The sequence below is a fragment of the Malus sylvestris genome, chromosome 2, assembly GCF_916048215.2.
Source record: "Malus sylvestris chromosome 2, drMalSylv7.2, whole genome shotgun sequence".
Classification (NCBI taxonomy): Eukaryota; Viridiplantae; Streptophyta; class Magnoliopsida; order Rosales; family Rosaceae; genus Malus; species Malus sylvestris.
The window spans coordinates 30,993,864-31,006,068 of NC_062261.1; the positions used below are offsets into that span (position 1 = coordinate 30,993,864).

At 42.6% G+C, this 12,205-nt stretch overlaps 1 protein-coding gene across 1 annotated transcript in view; it reads left to right on the forward strand.

The window, feature by feature from the left end:
• LOC126591773 (probable sodium/metabolite cotransporter BASS4, chloroplastic) overlaps nucleotides 1-12,198 on the forward strand; it is a 59,689-nt gene extending 47,491 nt beyond the window's left edge. Inside the window, exons 13-14 of the mRNA XM_050257461.1 lie at nucleotides 11,892-11,993; nucleotides 12,076-12,198. Of these exons, the coding sequence (XP_050113418.1) occupies nucleotides 11,892-11,993; nucleotides 12,076-12,150 (177 nt within the window). The 3' untranslated portion in view covers nucleotides 12,151-12,198. The remainder of the gene's footprint in view (nucleotides 1-11,891; nucleotides 11,994-12,075) is intronic.
• Nucleotides 12,199-12,205: the final 7 nt, after the last annotated feature.

Genomic DNA, 12,205 nt, shown 5'->3' on the forward strand with positions numbered 1-12,205 from the left:
GAAATTAGAGATGTCTGTCTACGATCAGTGGAATTTTCTAAGGGATATCTTTCACCTTCAAACCTTAGCCTCAGAGTCTCTGACACACCAGACACACTCAGTTGAAAATAGGGATCTTTCTTATTGATATATGCATGAATCTAACCTCCAACCAAGCATGTTGGGTTGGATTAACCAGTTACATTAAGCTTGATAAGGTGTAGAAACCCTAATTACTTTGAACAAGCAGGTTGATTTCTGAGATTTACACTAAACTTTAAGAAGATGCTCACTATTTTGTCACTTATAAGTCTAACATAATATCTTTGGTTAGTTCTCATTAAATATGCATTGCAGGTGTTGCCGACTTTGTTGATCAAAACCGTAAGATTTTATCCACAAAAGCTAACTGTCACCACGCCACCACACCACCACCTACGCCTGTCTGTCCACTCCCAAGTCCTACTCATATGAGAAACATGAGGCCGAGTGCAACCACACATGCTACTGTGTGAACTACATACAACTACATGCTTCCCAGTATTCTCGACACCAACTCTATTCAATCTGCTATGTAGAAACGCAGCAACTTCAATGGTTTCACACCTTTTCCTAGCACAAATAAATCAAAAGACTAAAACTTGAATTTTCTATTGACTCTAGTTAATCTCAATTTTAAAAGGAAATCAGGTGCAGTAACCTACAGAAACCTCAATTCCTTTTTCAGATTGGGAAGGGAAATGAAATCCCGTCGAGCAATTCTCCAACATTTTTAGGGGTTTCTAAACGAGTTTGTACAAGAGAAGAAACTAGCTCTTTCACTCCGTACTGTACAAGAGAGCCGAGAGATTTTTTTTTATTGCACTGAAATTGAATTGCAAAGCCAATTATTACGGATTCCTTTAACCTCATTTCATCAATCACAGGAGAAAATTCACAAAACATTGAGCAGCACAGGGAAGAGTTCAAATATCTATAATATCGTAAGCATTTCCTCTCTTTCTGAAAAAAAAAATCAAAAGAGGAATATTTTTTATAGCTCAATCATCGATCTACAAATTCTACAAATTCTAACTTAAAACCCCTAAAAATCCCTACACCAAAAATTCACATTAATAGTAAAACTGTAAAACCTAATTCAAAATTACCTAAATTTTAGAGGGATGATGGTTGGTACTTGCCTTGGTACTGGTAGTAGCAGTGTCCTCGACGGTGGTGATAGGGTGATGATGGTGGTTGCGACGGCGGAGGTGGTGATGGGGGGTGATGATGTTGGTCGGAGTTAAGGTGAGCACTGTGAGTCGAAGTCGCGACAACGCTGTGAGAGTGGTGAGGTGAGCACTGTGAATCGGAGTTGAGGGAAGGGATAGGGAGAGGGATTCGAGGAAGAGGGATAGGGAGAGGGACTCAGGGAGAGGGAGTCAAGGGAGAGTTTGAAAATCCGAGAGACTGTGAGGCTGCTGAGGGAGGCTGAGGATGCTTCTGGAACTCGAGACCGGGGAAGGTTTGGCTAGGGTTGAAATTGAACTGACGGTTGAGATTGGATGGAGAGATGATATTAAATCTCATCCGTCCAATCTAATACAAACGGGCCGGTCCGGGTACCCGCGGATCCTATAATTTTGGAACCGGCCCGCCCCTAAAACTTCAATTACCCGGCCCGCCCCGCCCCGTTCTATTTTTCCAAAACTAAGAACCGGCCCGTACCCGCCCCGTACCCGTATTACCCGCCCCTACCCGCGGGTCCAGGACCCGTTTGCCCAGCCCTAAGGCCAAGGCCCTGGTTTATATTTTTTATCTATTTATTAATTTGGTTACACTTCCATACTCTCTTCATTTCCCTTTCCATACGTTTGTTTATGTAAAAGGCATCATATGATGTGTAGGTTGTTTGGATATGTAATCCTTGGTGGAATTCCTTGGTTTATCTGTTCCTCATATTCTAGGGCATTATTATTGTGGTTTCATTGAAATCTGTGCTTCATATGATTATGGTACTTACAGTTAAACTTCCTCCCTCCTGGGTCTTCTGTGTATTTGAGTATTAGTCCAGTTTGAGGCAACTGAGAGCTTCGTCCTTTCCCACTTGTTTTCTGTTTGGTCAGGGAGTGGCTGCACCATGTGCAAACTTTCTAGTATTGGGTAGTTGATGGAACATAATCGAAATGTATGAATTATGAAACTAGCTTTAGATAGAGGGGAGAAAAAGGGAAAATGCAAGTTGAAGGGGTAGATCATTTGAAGAGACTTCCAAAAGTCTACAACTTTCTTCCACATAGTTGAAATAAGCAAGTATCATTTGTCTCCCATTATGTGTTGATTGTTATATCAATTTTGACTTGTTTCCGGTCCATCAATCTCCCAGATTTGTATTTGGTCTTACCCTTCGGCAGTCCTCGAAGTCTTGGGGAATTTTCATCACTGTTGGCTGGTTGTTGCCTTGTCTATTTGGGAATGCATATGGAAGGAAGGAAACACTAGATCTTTAAAGGATACAAAGTCCTTGATTGGGGTCCCCAATCTATGTTGTGCATTCTGTCCTTTTGTTCAACAGGGAATCTTACTTCGCACTTTTATTGAGTTTAGGACCTTTCGGAACAACCTTGGAGTGTATTTTTATATGTTAAGTTGCAGTTCTGGTCTCCTTTGTATTCTGGTTTCATTATTCTTGGTTTCTCGGAATGAAATATATTTATACTTCAAAGTATCATACTCCAATCTGTTTAAGCATTGCGGATGTGACATAGTTCCTTGTCATGTTTAATTAAAAAAATTGTATAACGTTCTGATGATACAATCATCAGAATTCAAGTTGACAAAAAAAAAGTGTTGATTCTGCTGTTAAAGTGTTATCATTTAGTCTGAATGAAGAAGTTGACAATTTGCTCCATACCTTAGTTCGAACACTTTAGTGTACAGACCCTTTTTGAAGCCTTTAATTTCAATTTTTTGTTTTTGTTTTGAAATCCGTCTGGTCTAAGTGGTCTTCAATGGTTCCTGTAGGACATCTTAGTCTCCTTTAATTTTTAAGTACAATTGTTTTCATCGTGTAACAGTTTGTTTGTTACTCAGGTGCCATGGATACAAGTTAACAGGTCCAGGTCACTGCTGTTGATGGTTAAGCCCTCAGTTTTTCTTGTGGCTATGGGAATGGGAATGTATGAAATTCACCCTATTTCTTAGCGTCTTTCTGTTATTATTAATATGATAGCAGAAATGCCAGTGTGTGCTCCTTTAGTTTATGTCTACTAAGTGACCCCACTTCACGTACTCTTGAAAGTATCTAAGCTTGGTAATGAATTTTTACGGGCATTCTGATGCTTTCTCAAACACAAACTAGCATGTGGGGTTTAAGATTGATATAAATTCCAAATTGTGGAATTGAATTGATATCAAAGGCAGATTGTAAAACTGATATCAAAGCCATTAGTAAGTGTTTGGGGGCTTCTTGGTATGATAGTTATATGTCTGTTCTCGTGTTCTTCCTTTTTGTTTTCTTTCCATCTGTTCTTAGAGTGTACTCCTTACCGAGTGATGTGTAATTTGTGTTAGCATAAATGAAAGGTTTATGTCTTCTCAAAAATAATGAATCCAACATATTACTCTGTGGTCTTCTGATTAACCTTTTTCATTATCTTTTAAATCCCACGGTGTGTTTGAACTGAGTAGATTTCTTTGGACATTCTTCGTCTGAAGATATTCTGAAGAGCCAGAATTCTGTTATGGGTGAGAGAAGCAAAATATATGTGATGAATTTGGATTTTGCAGTCTCTAGATAGGTGTCTTAATAACTTTACGGGGCGAAATGCATTGGCATCTGCTGAAAAAATGCATTAGTGTCTACTGAAAAAATGTCTCTACTTGCAGACTTCTGCACATCAGCTTTTTAGTCTTTAACGCTCTTGCGATAAGGGGCATTTCAGCTCTCTCTGGTGGCAGTCGGTCAGTGTTTTCCAAAAACAACAACAACAACAAAGCCTTTTCCCACTAAGTGGGGTCGGCTATATGAATCCTAGAACGCCATTGCGCTCGGTTTTGTGTCATGTCCTCCGTTAAATCCAAGTACTCAAGTCTTTTCTTAGGGTCTCTTCCAAAGTTTTCCTAGGTCTTCCTCTACCCCTTCGGCCCTGAATCTCTGTCCCGTAGTCACATTTTCGAACCGGAGCGTCAGTAGGCCTTCTTTGCACATGTCCAAACCACCGTAACCGATTTTCTCTCATATTTCCTTCAGTTTTGGCTACTCCTACTTTACCTCGGATATCCTTATTCCCAATCTTATCCTTTATCGTGTGCCCATACATCCCACGAAGCATCCTCATCTCCGCTACACCCATTTTGTGTACGTGTTGATGCTTCACCGCCCAACATTCTGTGTCATACAGCATCGCCGACCTTATTGCCGTCCTATAAAATTTTCCCTTGAGCTTCAGCGGCATACGGCGGTCACACAACACGCCGGATGCACTCTTCCACTTCATCCATCCAGCTTGTATTCTATGGTTGAGATCTCCATCTAATTCTCCTTTCTCTTGCAAGATAGATCCTAGGTAGCGAAAACGGTCACTTTTTGTGATCTTCGCTAGATTGCTCCGGTCAGTAGTGTGGATAAGTATATAAATGGATAGAGATAGGAAAGCAAACACAAGATGTACGTGGTTCACCCAGATTGGCTACGTCCACGGAATAGAGGAGTTCTCATTAATTGTGAAGGGTTTACACAAGTACATAGGTTCAAGCTCTCCTTTAGTGAGTACAAGTGAATGATTTAGTACAAATGACATTAGGAAATATTGTGGGAGAATGATCTCGTAACCACGAAACTTCTAAGTACCGGAGTGTGGTATCGTCTTGACTTGCCTTATCTGTCTCATAGGTAGATGTGGCATCTTCTCTGGAAGTACTCTTCCTCCATCCAGGGGTGGTATCTGTAACTGGTGGAGATGCACAAGGTAATGTATCAATTTCACTTGAAGCTTACTTGTAGTTTCAGGCTTGGTCAAGTGCGATACAAACCATGTAGTAGGAGTCCCCCAAGTCGCCGAGCTAGGGGATCTGCTGAAAGAGGTGACAGACAAGGTAAGCAATCAGAGCTCCGGCTGATTGTTCACATTCTCCCTATCTTGCAGGCAGCATGAAGGATAAAGAGAAGAAAAATGAGAAGATATGATATGGGATACTTTTGCTTTTGAAGAAGTAACTTTCCACAGGTTTATTCTTGAACCGGGCTGGAGGGTTTTCTGGTTTCCTCCAGAGTATAAAGCCGACTGAAGAATTTGAGGGTCAAAACAAGTCCATCAAATCTAGAGTACGTTCGACCCTGCTGATATGGGATACTTTTGCTTTTGACAGAGTAGTGGATGTATCGGCACGTGTGCTGTTACGCTTGTCTCCACATGCTTCCTTGTATCCTTCTCACTTGCCCTATCTGTTCCTTAGGCAGATGCGGTATCTTCCCTGGAAGCATAAGATGTTGAAGATGAGTACTCGAGAGCAATGCCAGGTAAGTAATCAGGTAAGGGGTTCCAGGCAGTCAGTTCCTGGCTGGAAGCTTGATTCCAAGTGCTGACTGATTGCTCTCTTTCTCCTTGTCTTGCAGGTAAGAACAAGGCCAAAGGAAAAGATAGGGAAAAAGCATGATATGTGATACTCTTGCTTTTAACCCTGATGATATGAGATATTCTTGCTCTAGTATAGCTTGTTTACAGAGGTATTATCGGAGGGAAAGAAAGCTGAATATTTCGAAATGCTTCGTTGGGAGTGCCCTCTCAGATAAAAGAAAGGGTTGAGCATTTTTGCAGGTATGCCTGTCCGTTAGGGATGGAGGTCGACATATATAGGAGTCTCCCTAACATCAAGTAATAATGCTATTCCTTTACCCTGCTTGGTCATAACACGGTAGTGGGAGCTGCCAGCTTCACATGTTTTAACTCTGTCACAGCACTTTGAAAAAGTGGTCTGTGGTATCTGGAAAGCTGATGTTGCGTGTGAAGATTACAGACAAGCTTTATCCAAGGAGATCCAGCTCTTGAAGTTGGGAAAGTGGTGCCTCTTCGGTTTTCGAACAAGCAATCCTGTCGGGGATCTGGCTCTCGAGATTCGGCGAACGATGCCTCTTCGATTTTTTAGAAAGCAATCTTGCTGGGGGTCTGGCTCTCGAGATTCGGAGAGCGGTGTCTCTTCGATTTTTGAGAAAGTAATCAAGTTGGGAGTTTGGCTCTCGAGATTCGGAGGGCGGTGCCTCTTCGATTTTGGAGCAAGCAATCTTGTTGGGAGTGTTTTCTCGAATGTGAGTAAAGGTTGGGCATGTTTGCTAGTCTACCTTGCCACGAAGCACAGAGGTTGACACACAGGGACTTTCCAATTATCCAGCAGTGGTACTGTTCCTTTACCCTCTCTTCGATTTTTGAGAAAGTAATCATGTTGGGAGTCTGGCTCTCGAGATTCGGAGGGCGGTGCCTCTTCGATTTTGGAGCAAGTAATCTTGTTGGGAGTGTTTTCTCGATTGTGAGTAAAGGTTGGGCATCTTTGCTAGTCTACCTTGCCACGAAACACAAAGGTTGACACACAGGGACTTTCCAATTATCCAGCAGTGGTACTGTTCCTTTACCCTCTCTTCGATTTTTGAGAAAGTAATCATGTTGGGAGTCTGGCTCTCGAGATTCGGAGGGCGGTGCCTCTTCGATTTTGGAGCAAGCAATCCTGTTGGGAGTGTTTTCTCGAATGTGAGTAAAGGTTGGCATGTTTGCTAGTCTACCTTGCCACGAAGCACAGAGGTTGACACACCGGGACTTTCCAATTATCCAGCAGTGGTACTGTTCCTTTACCCTTGTGGGTAATAATATGGTAGCTAGACCTTCAAAATTTATGTGTCTAAACTTTGTTAGTGTTGTTTCTTTGCAATTCTTTTACCCTTCTTGGTCAGAGCGATGTAGCGGGAGCTGCAAGCTTCACGTGTCTCAACTTTGTCAGAGAACTTTGGCAAAGTTATCTGTGGTACCCATGAGTTACTGTTGCGTATGGGAAGTGGGTGATTGAACAGTACGATTCATGTGCTTTCTACTTCGCCAGAAATCTTCGACAGAATGCCCATAATTTCCGCAAAGCTGAGTGTGCGTGTGACAGGTGCTGACAAGGCTGGAAAAGTAGGTGCCTCTTCGATTTCTGAGATCGGCCTTCGTGGTCTCTTAGCAGCCCAGCTTTTGAGAAAGCAAACGCCTCTTCGATTTCTGAGATCGACCCTCGTGGTCTCTGAGCAGCCCAGCTTTTGAGACAGCAAACGCCTCTTCGATTTCTGAGCAGGCGCCTTTTCGATTTCTGAAGCTTCGTCGAGTGCAGATTTTTATAGGGGCTGACATTAAGTTCCAAAGCACACTTGAATATCCACCAGTAGAAGCTCCATTCTTGCACTTCTAAGATCTTGATTTGTCTGACCTCTTCTCTCTTCAACACCTTTGAAAATGTTTGGCCCCTCCGACCGTCGTTTTGACTTGAACCTTGTTGAAGAGGCAGCCCCGCCTTCTCCAGACAACATATGGCGCCCATCCTTCGTCTCCTCTACTGGTCCTCTTACCGTTAGGGATTCCGTGATGAAGAATGATATGACCGCTGCGGTAGTGGCCAGGAACCTTCTCACTCCCAAAGATAACAGACTACTTTCCAAACGGTCTGATGAGTTGGCTGTTAAGGATTCTCTGGCTCTTAGTGTTCAGTGTGCAGGTTCTGTGTCTAATATGGCCCAACGCCTATTTGCTCGAACCCGCCAAGTTGAATTATTGGCGGCTGAAGTGATGAGTTTCAAACAGGAGATTAGAGGGCTCAAGCATGAGAATAAACAGTTGCACCGGCTCGCACATGACTATGCTACAAACATGAAGAGGAAGCTTGACCAGATGAAGGAATCTGATGATCAGGTTTTACTTGATCATCAGAGATTTGTGGGTTTGTTCCAAAGGCATTTATTGCCTTCGTCTTCTGGGGCTGTACCGCGTAATGAAGCTCCAAATGATTAACCTCTGATGCCTCCTCCTTCTAGGGTTTTGTCCAGTACTGAGGTTCCGAATGATCCCCCTCCGGTGCCTTCTCTTTCTGGGGCTCTACCGACTGCTGAGACTTCTCCTAAGCAACCTTTGTGAAGGCTCCCTCTTGTTTGTTTATTTTGACTCAAGTATATGTACATATTTGTAACTTATCGGGGATATCAATAAATAAGCTTTCCTTCATTTCAACGTATTGTGTTAAATACACCAAAGCCTTCTTCGCTAAGTTCTTTGAATTTTCTTTTGTTGAAGCTTGTATGTTGAAGCTTTGTGAGTGGAGCATGTAGGTTGAGGTAGTGTTCCCTTAATTTCCTGAGTGAGGAAAACTTCTCGGTTGGAGACTTGGAAAATCCAAGTCACTGAGTGGGATCGGCTATATGAATCTTAGAACGCCATTGTGTTCTGTCCTGTGTCATGTCCTCCGTTAGATCTAAGTACTCTAAGTCTTTTCTTAGGGTCTCTTCCAAAGTTTTCCTAGGTCTTCCTCTACCTCTTCGGCCCTGAACCTCTGTCCTATAGTCGCATCTTCTAATCGGAGCGTCAGTAGGCCTTCTTTGCACATGTCCAAACCACCGTAACCGATTTTCTCTCATCTTTCCTTCAATTTCGGCTACTCCTACTTTACCCCGGATATCCTCATTCATAATCTTATCCTTTCTCGTGTGCCCACACATCCAACGAAGCATCCTCATCTCCGCTACACCCATTTTGTGTACGTGTTGATGCTTCACCGCCCAACATTCTGTGCCATACAGCATCGCCGGCCTTATTGCCGTCCTATAAAATTTTCCCTTGAGCTTCAGTGGCATACGGCGATCACACAACACGCCGGATGCACTCTTCCACTTCATCCATCCAGCTTGTATTCTATGGTTGAGATCTCCATCTAATTCTCCGTTCTTTTGCAAGATAGATCCTAGGTAACGAAAACGGTCGCTCTTTGGTATTTCTTGATCTCCGATCCTCACCCCTAACTCGTTTTGGCTTCCATTTGCACTGAACTTGCACTCCATATATTCTGTCTTTGATCGGCTTAGGCGAAGACCTTTAGATTCCAACACTTCTCTCCAAAGGTTAAGCTTTGCATTTACCCCTTCCTGAGTTTCATCTATCAACACTATATCGTTTGCGAAAAGCATACACCAAGGAATATCATCTTGAATATGTCCTGTTAACTCATCCATTACCAACGCAAAAAGGTAAGGACTTAAGGATAAGCCTTGATGTAATCCTACAGTTATGGGAAAGCTTTCGGTTTGTCCTTCATGAGTTCTTACGGCAGTCTTTGCTCCTTCATACATATCCTGTATAGCTTGGATATATGCTACTCGTACTCTTTTCTTCTCTAAAATCCTCCAAAGAATGTCTCTTGGGACCCTATCATACGCTTTTTCCAAATCTATAAAGACCATGTGTAAATCCTTTTTCCCATCTCTATATCTTTCCATCAATCTTCGTAAGAGATAGATTGCCTCCATGGTTGAGCGCCCTGGCATGAACCCGAATTGGTTGTCCGAAACCCGTGTCTCTTGCCTCAATCTATGCTCAATGACTCTCTCCCAAAGCTTCATTGTATGACTCATTAGCTTAATACCCCTATAGTTCATGCAATTTTGTACATCGCCCTTATTCTTGTAGATAGGCACCAAAGTGCTCATTCGCCACTCATTTGGCATCTTCTTCGTTTTCAAAATCCTATTGAAAAGGTCAGTGAGCCATGTTATACCTGTCTCTCCCAAAACTTTCCACACTTCGATTGGTATATCGTCTGGGCCGACTGCTTTTCTATGCTTCATCTTCTTCAAAGCTACAACCACTTCTTCCTTCCGGATTCTACGATAAAAAGAGTAGTTTCTACACTCTTCTGAGTTACTCAACTCCCCTAAAGAAGCACTCCTTTCATGTCCTTCATTGAAAAGATTATGAAAATAACCTTTCCATCTGTCTTTAACCGCGTTCTCTGTAGCAAGAACATTTCCATCCTCATCCTTGATGCACCTCACTTGGTTTAGGTCCCTTGTCTTCTTTTCCCTTGCTCTAGCTAGTTTATAGATATCCAACTCTCCTTCTTTGGTATCTAGTCGCTTATACATATCGTCATAAGCCGCTAACTTAGCTTCTCTCACAGCTTTCTTCGCCTCTTGCTTCGCTTTTCTATACCTTTCACCATTTTCATCGGTCCTATCCTTGTATAAGGCTTTACAACATTCCTTCTTAGCCTTCACCTTTGTTTGTACCTCCTCATTCCACCACCAAGATTCCTTTTGGTGTGGGGCAAAGCCCTTGGACTCTCCTAATACCTCTTTTGCTACTTTTCGGATACAACTAGCCATGGAATCCCACATTTGGTTAGCTTCCCCCTCTCTATCCCACACACACTGGGTGATTACTTTCTCTTTGAAAATGGCTTGTTTTTCTTCTTTTAGATTCCACCATCTAGTCCTTGGGCACTTCCAAGTCTTGTTCTTTTTTCTCACTCTTTTGATATGTACATCCATCACCAACAAGCGATGTTGATTAGCCACGCTCTCTCCTAGTATAACTTTGCAATCCTTACAAGTTATACGATCCCCTTTCCTCATTAGAAGAAAATCTATTTGTGTTTTTGACGACCCACTCTTGTAGGTGATCACATGTTCTTCTCTCTTCTTAAAGAAGGTGTTGGCTAAGAAGAGATCATATGCCATTGCAAAATCCAAGATAGCTTCCCCATCCTCGTTTCTCTCCCCAAAACCATGGCCACCATGAAAACCTCCATAGTTGCCTGTCTTCCTGCCCACGTGTCCATTTAAATCTCCTCCTATAAATAACTTCTCCGTCTGAGCAATTCCTTGCACCAAGTCTCCAAGGTCTTCCCAAAATTTCTCCTTCGAACTCGTATCCAACCCTACTTGAGGTGCGTACGCACTAATCACATTGATAAGTTCTTGTCCTATTACAATCTTGATTGCCATGATTCTATCTCCTACCCTCTTGACATCTACAACATCTTGTGTCAAGGTCTTGTCCACGATGATGCCAACACCGTTTCTCATTCTATTTGTGCCCGAATACCATAGTTTAAACCCTGAGTTTTCTAGATCCTTTGCCTTACGACCAACCCACTTAGTTTCTTGTAGGCACATAATATTTATCCTTCTCCTCACCATAACTTCTACTACTTCCATAGATTTTCCCGTCAAGGTTCCTATATTCCACGTTCCTAAACGCATTTTGCTCTCTTGAACTCTAACCTTCTGTCCTAGCTTCTTCACCCTTCCCCGTCTAATAGGATCAAAGTACTTCTTTTGTGTGTCCCGTGTAAAGTTGATAGGAGCATATGCTCCCAAACAACTTTGAGTGGAGTCGTTCGAAAAGAAGTTTCTATAGCCCCCTTGCTCATTTAACACTACATCCGGGTGCCGATGGAAATACAGCGACCCTTGCTCACTTATCACTGTGCTCGGGCCACACAGCGCGCCACTTACGGGTGACGCCCTAGCTTTAGCACGATTTCGTTCTGGATTCATTTTCATAAGGATTCGACGTGATCATGGAGTGCCGGCTATCGACTACCTGACGTCCTCCCCCTCCTCCTTTATCCTTCCAATGCTGTTCTCCTTGTTGCGAGCCAGGTGAGAGACGTTACCTTTTTCTTTCCAAACTTTTACTTTCTTCGACTACTATCGAAATGTCTTTGCCCTCCAACTCTTGAACTCCCCATCCTTGGTGAAAATGAGACGTGATCTGAGATCTTTTGTAGGACGAAGTGACTTTATTATTTAGGGTAGATGTCGATTTTTGTCTCTGTGAGAAGCAACTGATTAGGAAGAAATATTGTACGGTTTTTCTTTAATGCTAATGACGAGGGTTGGTGAATTGGCATGCTTCTGGCAGAAAACTCTGCCTGTAATGGTGGCTGTAGTTGAGCAACTTGGTGGTGCACTGGGTGAATCCGGTTTGCTTGTTCTTCCTTGTATTGCAGCACACTTTAATCAGGTTCTTATTACATCTATTCCGTTTTTATGTATCTTGTTCGTATTTTTTTTCTTTCTTTCAACTGATAATTTTATCGATGCAGGTTATTTTTGACTCGTTTCTTGTAAACTTCTGGATTCGGAAGGACACCTCAACCAACAGTGCAATGAAGCCTTGAGTCTTGGATTGCGAGGGGAGATATTTGCACTGCTTAGTGTGCTTTCTCTATGTTA